General features: G+C 45.5%; 1 protein-coding gene across 1 annotated transcript in view; it reads right to left on the bottom strand.

Annotated features, from left to right (window-relative positions):
- Nucleotides 1-1,331: 1,331 nt before the first annotated feature.
- Nucleotides 1,332-12,500, bottom strand: part of LOC138853651 (uncharacterized) — a 490,873-nt gene continuing 479,704 nt past the window's right edge. Inside the window, exon 4 of the mRNA XM_070091659.1 lies at nt 1,332-1,717. Within this exon, the coding sequence (XP_069947760.1) occupies nt 1,332-1,717 (386 nt within the window). The remainder of the gene's footprint in view (nt 1,718-12,500) is intronic.

Genomic DNA, 12,500 nt, shown 5'->3' with positions numbered 1-12,500 from the left:
CACACACACACACACACACACACACACACACACACACACACAAATACAGCCTCCCAACCAGGACAACCCCAATGCAACCAAAAGAGACCTGGACAGGCTACAAGCCTGGTCCAGCAACTGGCTCCTGGAATTTAACCCTGCCAAATGCAAAGTCATGAAGATCGGGGAAGGGCAAAGAAGACCGTAGACAAAGTTTAGTCTAGGTGGCCAAAGATTGCAAACCTCACTCAAGGAAAAAGATCTATGGTTGAGTATAATACCGAGCACATCTCCTGAGGTGCACATCAATCAGATAACTGCTGCAGCATACGGGCGCCTGGCAAACCTACGGATAGCGTTCCGATACCTCAGTAAGGATTCGTTCAAGACTCTGTATATCATATACGTCAGGCCCATACTGGAGTATGCAGCACCAGTTTGGAATTCACACCTGGTCAAGCAAGTCAAGAAATTAGAGAAAGTGCAAAGGTTTGCAACTAGACTAGTCCCAGAGCTAAGGGGATTGTCCTACGATGAAAGGTTAAGGGAAATTGGCCTGACGACACTGGAGGACAGGAGGGTCAGGGGAGACATGATAACAACATATAAAATAATGCGCGGAATAGACGAGGTGGACAAAGACAGAATGTTCCAGAGATATGACACAGAAACAAGGGGTCACAACTGGAAGCTGAAGACTCAGAAGAGTCAAAGGGATGTTAGGAAGTATTTCTACAGTCATAGAATTGTCAGGAAGTGGAACAGAGTGACGTAGTGGAGGCAGGAACCATACATAGGTTTAAGACGAGATTTGATAAAGCTCATGGAGCAGGGAGAGAGAGAACCCAGTAGCAAATAGGTGAGTACAAATAGGTGAGTACACACATACAAAAAGAAACAAAGAAACAAACACACATTTGAAGACAAAGACACATTTTAAAAGCCTGATTTGAGACAACGTTTCTCTTCTGTGTAGAACCTTATTTGTCTGAGTAAAGGCTTGTTTTGTAACTTGTGTCTGTCTTCACACTTGTTGACAAAATAACACTTCAGCCATAATGAAAACTATAAGTGTAAACTCATCTGTACAGTTAAAATTGTGTTTGGAAAATGCAAGTTAAAAAGAAGTTTGTATCTAACCTTAACAGAAAGTGTGAATATATGTATACATATATATATATATATATATATATATATATATATATATATATATATATATATATATATATATATATATATATATATATATATATATATATATATATATATATCCTTGCCAGGTATAATAACCTGGAAGACTTAATACTTTAATTTGGGGATTAGATGGCCCGTAACTGAATCTAATCTGCGTCTTACCGTGTGGTGGACCTGGGTGGTGGTGCCACTGTCCGCTGTAGCTGTGGATCCTGTGGATCCTGTAGGTCCTGTGGGTCCTGTGGGTACTGTGGTTTCTGTGGGTCCTGTGGGTCCTGTGGGTCCTGTGGGTACTGTGGGTCCTGTGGGTACTGTTGGTCTCGTGGATTCTCATGTGTTTTGATCAATGTCCAAGTCAGTGAACGGGTCTTCATCTCTAAAATGTACCGTCGTGATTTGCCTTTAGGATTTCGTTCTTGTGTTTGCGAGGTCAGTGTCTGGCTCAGCTGTACTGGTTGTTCTTGTGAGTGAGATCCGTGGCGAGGTTCTGGACAGAGGAAAACTGTGTCTTTTGGTAGTGACTCCACCTCGACTCCCACACAATCTGAAACACAATAAAATTACTAATTAGTATGAACCATTTGGAGTAATCTCACCTGATCCTTTAACGACCTGCTAGAAGATCTTTGTATATTATGTCGTTATGCACAACGCTGACGATATATTGTTTCTTTTATCTCCTGTGATTAAACAGTGCAGTTATGATGCACGAATACACACACACACACACACACACACACACACACACACACACACACACACACACACACACACACAATGTGTTATATAACGTGAAGAACATGAGACCTAAAAATTGGCCAAATAATTTTAAATTCTATGCAAAAAATCAACCAATTTATGCTGCAACATTGACAAATACGATATAATTGTAATTATCATTTTTTGGAAATAAATGATATAAAACACCGACACAATGGAAATATAAACACAGAAGCAATTGAACAAGTATTTTCCAAACTTCACTATCCTCATCACTTCATCAGAGACTGCAGACGACGGGCATTAAACATCTTCAACACACCCAGAGAAGACACTGCCGAGAAGAGATACATAGTCCTCCCCACCAACACCATTGCCAGACACGTTGCCAACATCCTTTCTAATACCTCCTTCGAAGTATCTTCTTCCACAACCACGACCATCAAGGACATTACCAGTAATAGACAGGACAAACTTCCATCCTCTGCAGGGGTATGCATAATCCCTTGTAATGACTGCAGCAAATTATACGTGGGCGAAACATCAAGAGACCTCCAAACACGTATTTCAGAACACCAGTACGCAGGCAGATCTGACGATTTAAGAAATGCCTGTGTACAACACCGAAATTCACGCAACCATTTAATCACCTACAGAAACGCAGACTTAACGCCAGAGAAGACAACACTCAGTACCGCAGAATCCTGGAATCATCACTTATCTGTATATCTAACAACTGCAACCAAAACAACGGCTTCTGTAACATATCTGAAACCCTTGCCATGGAGCTTCCTCATCGTTATGCCACATAAGAACATGAGAGTGGAGGAACACTGCAGAAGGTCTACTCATTTATATGCCCAATCTCTTTTTAAAGCTACCCAAGGTTCAAGCCTCTGTCACCCTACTAGGAAGATTGTCGCATGCATTTTGACTAAAAATATGAACATGAGGTGAGTGGCTGTGAAATTTGTGTCCTGCTTGTTCACTCAACACCAGAAAGACCATTATTTTTTGGCCCAAAACAACATGGCAGTCGTCCCCCGCTTTTCCTACTTTTCGGATCTAGCCCCCTGTGGCTCTTCCCAAAAATAGAAATGACACTCAGGGGGTAACATTTTAACGACGTGGAGGAGATCCAAGCAGAATCGCAGACCATGCTAGACACCATTTAGAAAGAAGAGTTCGAGAAATGTTATGAGAAGTGGCAGAGACACTGGGATCAGTGTACAGTCTCTCGAGGAGAATGCTTCCAGGGAGACTAACTTCAACTAGGTGGTTAGGTAAGCCTATATATTTTCTCGTGGCAGTCTAGGAACTTTTTCATAGCACCTCGTATGTATACATATCAAACCGCTGGGTGTGTATGTGACCCTGGGGATGAAACTGGCACATAACTGATGGCCACTCACCACTCCTGTCATGGTCTAACTATCACTGATGATGGCTGGGAGGGGTGAGTCCATTGTTGACCCCGTGAGTGTGAGGAATGTGACCCCTGTGTGTGTGTGCGTTATACATATATACATATATATATATATATATAATTATATATACTCTGTATACCATCAGTAATGTGACACGTGAAACTAAAACCTTTTACTTCAGATTAATTCAGTCAGTCATTCCGTCACTGTGTTGCTTCTAATGCTGGGCCTCCTGAAGGAGGTAGCGGGGCTTGAGATGCTCTTTCCTGGAGAAGACCTACTATCCCCTATGAATAGGAGTCACTCTCTTTCTGGGTTGTTGCTAAACTAACATCCTGACAGCCTCTCTTTCCTCGTTGCTCTTAATTTCCCTCTGGAGATGTGTGAAAGATTTCAGTATGTAAACACTTCCTAAGTCTTCTATTTAGTGGAAAAGGAAGCAGGAAAGCAGGATAATGATTCCCTCTTGACAACGTTTCTCCCACAACATTTTCGCTCAACTGGCAAAAACGTTCCCAAAAAGGGTTCAGTAATACTTATTTTGTGTCTATTTTCTCCATTGTGTCGGTAGTTTGTGTAACTTCTCCCAGTTTCCACTGAATGCCCATCACTGCTAGGTGTAGTAACGGGGTCGCCAGTGCACCACCCCAAGAAAAATGAATTTAGGTGCAGATCCAAAAGTAAGTATTACAGGTGCGTGTTTCGTGTCGTCTTTTATAGATGCCGATCTATTATTAACCAAGTGACGCTTGCACTGTCGGAGCTCTAGATCTACCTGGAGGTCATTCCGGGGATCAACGCCCCCGCGGCCCGGTCCACGACCAGGCCTCCCGGTGGATCAGGGCCTGATCAACGAGGCTGTTACTGCTGGCTGCACGCAATCCAACGTACGAACCACAGTCCGGCTGATCCGGCACCGTCTTTAGGTATCTGTCCAGCTCCCTCTTGAAGACAACCAGGGGTCTTTCCGTAATGCCCCTTATTGCTAGTGGGAGGCTGTTGAACAGTCTTGGGCCCCGGACACTTATTGTGTTTTCTCTAAGTGTACCAGTGACGCCCCTACTTTTCACTGGGGGTATGTTGCATCGCCTGCCAAGTCTTTTGCTTTCGTATGGAGTGATTGCTGTGTGCATATTATGGACCAGTCCCTCCAGAATCTTCCAGGTGTAGATTATGATATATCTCTCTCGCCTGCGCTCCAGTGAGTACAAGTCAAGTGCTTCCAGGCGTTCCCAGTAGTTAAGATGTTTGATGGAACTTATACGTGCAGTAAAGGTTCTCTGTGCATTCTCTAGATCTAAACAGGTAGTTTGGATAAGCCTTGCTTGGTTGATTCTACTCTGTATAACCCATGCAGGTCCGGAGCTTGTTTTCGAACACAATTGTTAGTTAATCGTTAAACAATCACCAGGTGATTGTGCATTGTATTGGGTGGTCTTGGATAAGGTAATATGTGTATTACTGATACACAATTGTGATAACCATGCAAGGGGTGACTGAACTCTGAATGATGTCTTTTGAGTTATTGAGAAGGAAGTTTCCACTTTTAGTTCGCCTGTTTTTTCGTACGTCTCAAGGTATCTTCACGCTTTCCTGGCTCTTCAGTGACTGTGGCTTTTCTCTACGATTCACGTGTGGATATTGGTTGTGATGTGGAACCTGGTTCTGATGATCTCTGGGTGTTACATCACTTCTTGGCACCTCTTCAAGCAGTGATTGGCCAGGAACCGGGTTCTGTGTACTACCGTACTTTAGCTCATTGCGAGGGTTCGATGTGCTAACCTTCTCAGTGGTCGTGTGTCCTGTACTGTGAATAAACAGGGAGCTCCTTAAGGCAACATGCCACCCCCTCTCAGGCTTCTTTCCATTACCGGAGAATCTACAGGGAATTTGGAACATTTTTAGGAGACTGTTTTAAGACCAATTATTCGATATTTTTTGTGTTAAAGTTATTGATAGTGTTTTTTAGTGTTGGAGTAAATTTTTTTTACCTTAAGGCTTTTGTTTTCCACTGTGGATGTGTTACGTTGGCACGAGGGTGAATTTATTTTTATCGCTTAGAATCTTGAGTGATCTTTGGGTGCTAGGAGTCTCGTAAATTTTGCAGTACCTTCTTTCTGTCACACTGTCATTCCGTTACCCTGGCATCATCCTGTCATCTCATTATTCCGTCATCCCGTCATTTAATAACCCGATCATTCATCACACTCCCCACATATCCACAGCAGGAGGAATAGGAGTGGAGGTAGAAAAAAATGCGAGGAAGGGACGGCAGGGAAGGTAAGGGAGGGGCGACAGAAGTGGGTGAGGGACGGGGCTATTGTAGGGATGAGAGAGTGGACTGTAGTAAGGAGGGGCAGCAAGAGTGGTGTGGGAGGGAGAGGGTTATGCTGGTAACGATGCATTGTGGATAGTGACGAAGCAGAGAGGAGTGTCCCCCTGCCCTCGTAGTCAAACACAACAGCACCTTCCACCTGGCTGCTCTCTGATAAAGGTCCTGCAGTCTACACTCCACCTCACTCTCCGTGTTTCACCCTCCACACAATCCTCCACAGTATTTTCCAAGCTAATCTCAGCACTTTACATAGTTAAACCTCAGTCACTGAGGCACAGTAGATATGTCAGTGGTACAGCACGTATGTGGTTTGTCCTTAGGTGTTCACTCTAATGTAAGTCTTCTGTCTGTTTATTCATGTGATCTACGAATTTTGAGGAAAATTATATACAAAGAAGACAATGGATAAGAAAAGTGTAATGGACACTTGTTAATGTTCAGTAATAACCCACATGGAGACACAAACTCAAAAGATTAATTGATCTGTATATTTCAATCCCCTTCTAGGATCCTCTTCTGCTGAAGAGGATCCCAGAAGAGGCTCCCAGGAAAGGATCCCAGAAGGGGGTCGAAATATACAGATCAATTAATCTCCTGAGTTTCTGTCTCCATGTGATTTATTACTGAGTAAAGAAGGAGGTATTTAACAAGTATAACCACAAGGAACATCACAGTGGCGCCGAGCGGACACAGACACCATTATTATTACTGTATTTAAATAAAAACCCTAATTCCGTGCGTAGTCATTCAGCGTAAGGAATGTTGGAGGATCGATTCTCCGTTCGCTAATCGAAAGGCTCTCTACTGCTACAAGGAAACAAGGATTAAATATCCGGTCACGTTGGGAGCCAACCAAGATACTTCTCTAAGAGAAAAATTACTGGCATACGGGTTTCTTATTTAACTGACTGGTTAGAGACGGAGGATCGAGCCTGCCACCACTCCTTGCGTTGAATGACCCCCCATACGTGTTTGGCGCTTCACGAAATAGCAATCTTCAGTCTACACATTGTGGAGTAATAACTTAACAGGTGAAGAATTACACAAAACTGAAGCGTTAATGGTCCAAGACGGACCGAAACGTCGTCACAAAGCTTCTTTCTCCCGTGTGCGGGTTATTTGTGTATTGTTCCAGCCACCATAGTGTGCCTTTCTCTTATTTATTTTTAGACCCAGCTGTACAATGTCTCCGACAGACCCAGCTGTACAATGTCTCCGACAGACCCAGCTGTACAATGTCTCCGACAGACACAGCTGTACAATGTCTCCGACAGACCCAGCTGTACAATGTCTCCGACAGACCCAGCTGTACAATGTCTCCGACAGACCCAGCTGTACAATGTCTCCGACAGACCCAGCTGTACAATGTCTCCGACAGACCCAGCTGTACAATGTCTCCGACAGACCCAGCTGTACAATGTCTCCGACAGACCCAGCTGTACAATGTCTCCGACAGACCCAGCTGTACAATGTCTCCGACAGACCCAGCTGTACAATGTCTCCGACAGACCCAGCTGTACAATGTCTCCGACAGACCCAGCTGTACAATGTCTCCGACAGACCCAGCTGTACAATGTCTCCGACAGACCCAGCTGTACAATGTCTCCGACAGACCCAGCTGTACAATGTCTCCGACAGACCCAGCTGTACAATGTCTCCGACAGACCCAGCTGTACAATGTCTCCGACAGACCCAGCTGTACAATGTCTCCGACAGACCCAGCTGTACAATGTCTCCGACAGACCCAGCTGTACAATGTCTCCGACTGACCCAGCTGTACAATGTCTCCGACAGACCCAGCTGTACAATGTCTCCGACAGACCCAGCTGTACAATGTCTCCGACAGACCCAGCTGACCCAGCTGTACAATGTCTCCGACAGACCCAGCTGTACAATGTCTCCGACAGACCCAGCTGTACAATGTCTCCGACAGACCCAGCTGTACAATGTCTCCGACAGACCCAGCTGTACAATGTCTCCGACAGACCCAGCTGTACAATGTCTCCGACAGACCCAGCTGTACAATGTCTCCGACAGACCCAGCTGTACAATGTCTCCGACAGACCCAGCTGTACAATGTCTCCGACAGACCCAGCTGTACAATGTCTCCGACAGACCCAGCTGTACAATGTCTCCGACAGACCCAGCTGTACAATGCCTCCGACAGACCCAGCTGTACAATGTCTCCGACAGACCCAGCTGTATAATGTCTCCGACAGACCCAGCTGTACAATGTCTCCGACAGACCCAGCTGTACAATGTCTCCGACAGACCCAGCTGTACAATGTCTCCGACAGACCCAGCTGTACAATGTCTCCGACAGAACCATCTGGCTGATGTGTCAGCCTGTGTCAGCCTGTGTCAGCCTGTGTCAGCCTGCGTCAGCCTGACCTATTACACGTATGGAAAAGTAGAAGAGCACATGCCGGGTGTTGCAGAGAATTTGTTGCCGGAAACGCAATTACTGCCTGGAAACTGAAGGATGTGCGTTGCATCATCCAAACACACACACACACACACACACACACACACACACAGTAAGTGGAATAGTTTGGGAAGTGATGTAGTGGAGGCAGGATCCATACATAGCTTTAAGCAGAGGTATGATAAAGCTCACGGCTCAGGGAGAGTGACCTAGTAGCGATCAGTGAAGAGGCGGGGCCAGGAGCTCGGACTCGACCCCCGCAACCTCAACTAGGTGAGTACAACTAGGTGAGTACACACACACGTCAAGCACGTCAAGAAGTTAGAGAAAGTACAAAGGTTTGCAACAAGGCTAGTCCCAGAGCTCAAGGGATTGTCGTACGAGGAAAGGTTAAGGGAAATCGGACTGACAACACTGGAGGACAGAAGGGTCAGGGGAGACATGATAACGACATATAAGATAATGCGGGGAATAGACAAGGTGGACAGAGAAAGGATGTTCCAGAGAGGGGACACAGGGACAAGGGGTCACAACTGGAAGCTGAAGACTCAGACGAGTCACAGGGACGTTAGGAAGTATTTCTTCAGTCATAGAGTTGTCAGGAAGTGGAATAGCCTAGCTAGTGAAGTAGTGGAGGCAGGAACCATACATAGTTTTAAGAAGAGGTATGACAAAGCTCAGGAAGCAGAGAGAGAGAGAGGACCCAGTAGCGATCAGTGAAGAGGCGGGGCCAAGAGCTGAGTCTCGACCCCTGCAACCACAATTAGGTGAGTACAATTAGGTGAGTACACACACACACACACACATACACACACAGACACACACACATACACACACACACACATACACACACAGACACACACACACACATACACACACACACACACACACACACATACACACACACACATACAGGGGAATGTCGTACGAGGAAAGGTTGAGGGTAATTGGACTTACGACACTGGAGGACAGAAGGGTCAGGGGAGACATGATAACGACATACAAGATACTGCGGGGAATAGACAAGGTGGACAGAGATGGGATGTTCCAGAGAGGGGACACAGAAACAAGGGGTCACAACTGGAAGCTGAAGACTCAGACGAGTCACAGGGACGTTAGGAAGTATTTCTTCAGTCATAGAGTCGTCAGGAAGTGGAATAGCCTAGCTAGTGAAGTAGTGGACGCAGGAACCATACATAGTTTTAAGAAGAGGTATGACAAAGCTCAGGAAGCAGAGAGGGAGAGGACCTCGTAGCGATCAGTGAAGAGGCGGGGCCAGGAGCTGAGTCTCGACCCCTACAACCACAATTAGGTGAGTACAATTAGGTGAGTACACACACACACACACACACACACACACACACACACACACACACACACACACACACACACACACATACACACACACACACACACACACACACACATATACACATACGACAATGGAGGACAGGAGGGATAGAGGAGACATGATAACGACATGCAAAATACTGCGAGGAATATGTTATGTTAATCTCCAGGGTTTATTACCTGGAGCTCAGCAGTGAGAGTGGCTACTCTCACCGCTGGGCAACCGCGACCAGTGCGCTGCGAGGAATAGACAAAGTGGACAGAGACAGGATGTTCCTGGGAGGGGGCACAAACAAGGGGTCAGAGTTGGAAGTTGAAGACTCAGATGAATCTCAGGGCTGATAGGAAGTATTTCTTCAGTCACAGAGTTGTTAGAAAGTGGAACAGTCTGGGAAGTGATGTAGTGGAGGCAGGATGCATACATAGCTTTAAGAAGATGTATGACAAAGCTCATGGAGCAGGAAGAGTGACCTAGTAGCGACCAGTGAAGAGGCGAAGCCTGGAGCTGTGACTCGACCCCTGCAATCACAACTAGTGAGTACACACATATACACATACATACACCTACAATATGTGGTCATCCACACAAACTCGCCCACAGCCGTAGACAGAATTTTAAATAACTGCAACCACTGGACAGGATCAATATACTGACCAATGTATTGGCGTTGACAGATGCTGATCAAGTGAACAACAATCCACACTTGGAAAATCCTGGAAGGAATGGTCCCAAATCTGCACACAGAAATCACTCCCTACGAAAGTAAAAGACTGGGCAGGCGATGCAAAATACCCCCAATTAAAAGTAGGGGCGCCATTGGTACACTAAGAGAAAACACCATAAGTGTACAGGCCCCAAGACTGTTCAACAGCCTCCCATCAAGCATTAGGGGAATTACCAATAAATCCCTGACTGCCTTCAAGAGGGAGCTGGACAGATACCTAAAGTCAGTGCCGGATCAGCCGGGCTGTGGCTCGTACGTTGGACTGCGTGCGGCCAGCAGTAACAGCCTGGTTGATCAGGCCCTGATCCACCGGGAGGCCTGGTCATGGACCGGGCCGCGGGGGCGTTGATCCCCGGAATAACCTCCAGGTAACCTCCAGGAGGTAGCTGGCAACGATCGAACACTCTTGAAGAATATCAAGTAACGATCAAGTTCATATCGTGACAACGTTTCGATTTGGGTAGACCTTTACTAAGTTTATACAGATAATATGACCTAATATGTGATCTTATATTACCTTCTGTGTTGACTTACTGAAGCTCAACAGGACCGTCGGTGTGGACAGCGTGGGCCAGTAGGCCTGCTGCAGTGTTCCTCCTTTCTTCTGTACAGCACTGTGTCTGCTACACGCATGGACCATGGTTCGAGTTCCAGTCCCGTCTTCTGTTTATTCACTTACAGTCCTTCATTGCTACTTACCATAGGGTTTATGGACTATTTTTTTTCCAATGGCAAGTCTTGCTACGCAGCGCAACGTTGTCGCCTCTGAAGCTTGCTCTGACCCTCTCTCTCTCTCCCTCTCTCACTCTCTCTCTCTCTCTCTCTGTCTTAGTCCATCCGGTCAATGGTGTTTTTATCCAAAGATCGAATAGATTAGGCTGGCCAGATGGTCCCTCGACAGCAACAAATATACTTAAATAAAACACCTGGCTTCAGAAAACTGTGAAAAGGAGAGTGAGGACTGAAAAAAAACACGTTACAAACATCTCTAATCCTTAAACACATCAGTGTTTGTAAAAAATAGACAAAAAAATCAGTGGAACACGACACCCTGATAACTTTCCAGGATACTGACTGGCAGACTCAAACATACGTTGCATCCGGCAGTAGCGCCCCTTGAACACTAAAATGGTATAAAATACCGACAGATTGTTAGGTAAGACACATATGCAACAGTTAGGTATCTTTATTTATTTGGAACAATGCTCTTCTCCAGACTGAGGGACTGACCACCTCAAAACTTTAAGGGTGATGGACTGATTACATCGTCTTCAAGTATCTTCTGCTTCTATCAACTTTTCTGTACTCGACTGAAGAAGCCTACTGTGTAGGCGAAACGTTTCGAAATAAAGATACCTAACTGTTGCATATGTGTCTTACCTAACAATCTGTCGGTATTTTATACCATTTTAGTGTTCATTCTGTCAGACACTGCAACACAAGGGTATCTTGGTACAGACCATCAACTTCGACTACCTCTACTAGTGAGAACGGCTGGGTTTGAGAGGGACCTGCCCTCCCAAAGCAACCTACGTCTCACCTCCTGGCACTATATAAGGCCCCATTCTGTCACTTCAACTTCATTTTGTTTCAGACAATGGAACAATGCTCTTCTCCAGACTGAGGGACTGACCACCTCAAAACTTTAAGGGTGATGGACTGATTACATCGTCTTCAAGTATCTTCTGCTTCTATCAACTTTTCTGTACTCGACTGAAGAAGCCTACTGTGTAGGCGAAACGTTTCGAAATAAAGATACCTAACTGTTACATATGTGTCTTACCTAACAGTAGCGCCCCTTACTGGAAGGTAATGGTCATCCAGGAGCGTGAAGAAGAGAGATGTCAACACTGTGAAGACATCAGCCTGAGCGACCTCTAGAATGTTACCTCCTGAGGTTGCAAATAAGCGAGAAACTGCCCTAACTAATCCTTCTGACACACACACACACACACACACACACACACACACACACACACACACACACACACACACACACACACACACACACACACTACGGTATAGAGCAATAGTCTCCTTCATAATGCCAAGTTTATCGACGAGTTACACTCAGTATTTACACCATTATATCCCTGGAGAGGAGCCGACGTTGTAACCATCCCCAGAGTAAATATTGGTCAAGCTGCGCCACTTGTCCGAGACTGTCTCCTCACGAAACTTTAGATTCTCTCGGTATTTCCGGAAACATTTTCTGGGAAAACACAGCAATTTCTGAAGCCACTGGTTGTATCGTCTTTGGGGCACAGACCTTATAGATTGGCGATGGTCCTAAATAAGCGTTGCTGGACTCAGAGAGCGTGAACGGGAACCGTAAAAAAAATAAG

Source organism: Cherax quadricarinatus, chromosome 36 (genome assembly GCF_038502225.1).
Source record: "Cherax quadricarinatus isolate ZL_2023a chromosome 36, ASM3850222v1, whole genome shotgun sequence".
Classification (NCBI taxonomy): Eukaryota; Metazoa; Arthropoda; class Malacostraca; order Decapoda; family Parastacidae; genus Cherax; species Cherax quadricarinatus.
Note: the sequence above shows the minus strand (reverse complement) of the source record. Positions and strands in the feature narration are given on the sequence as shown.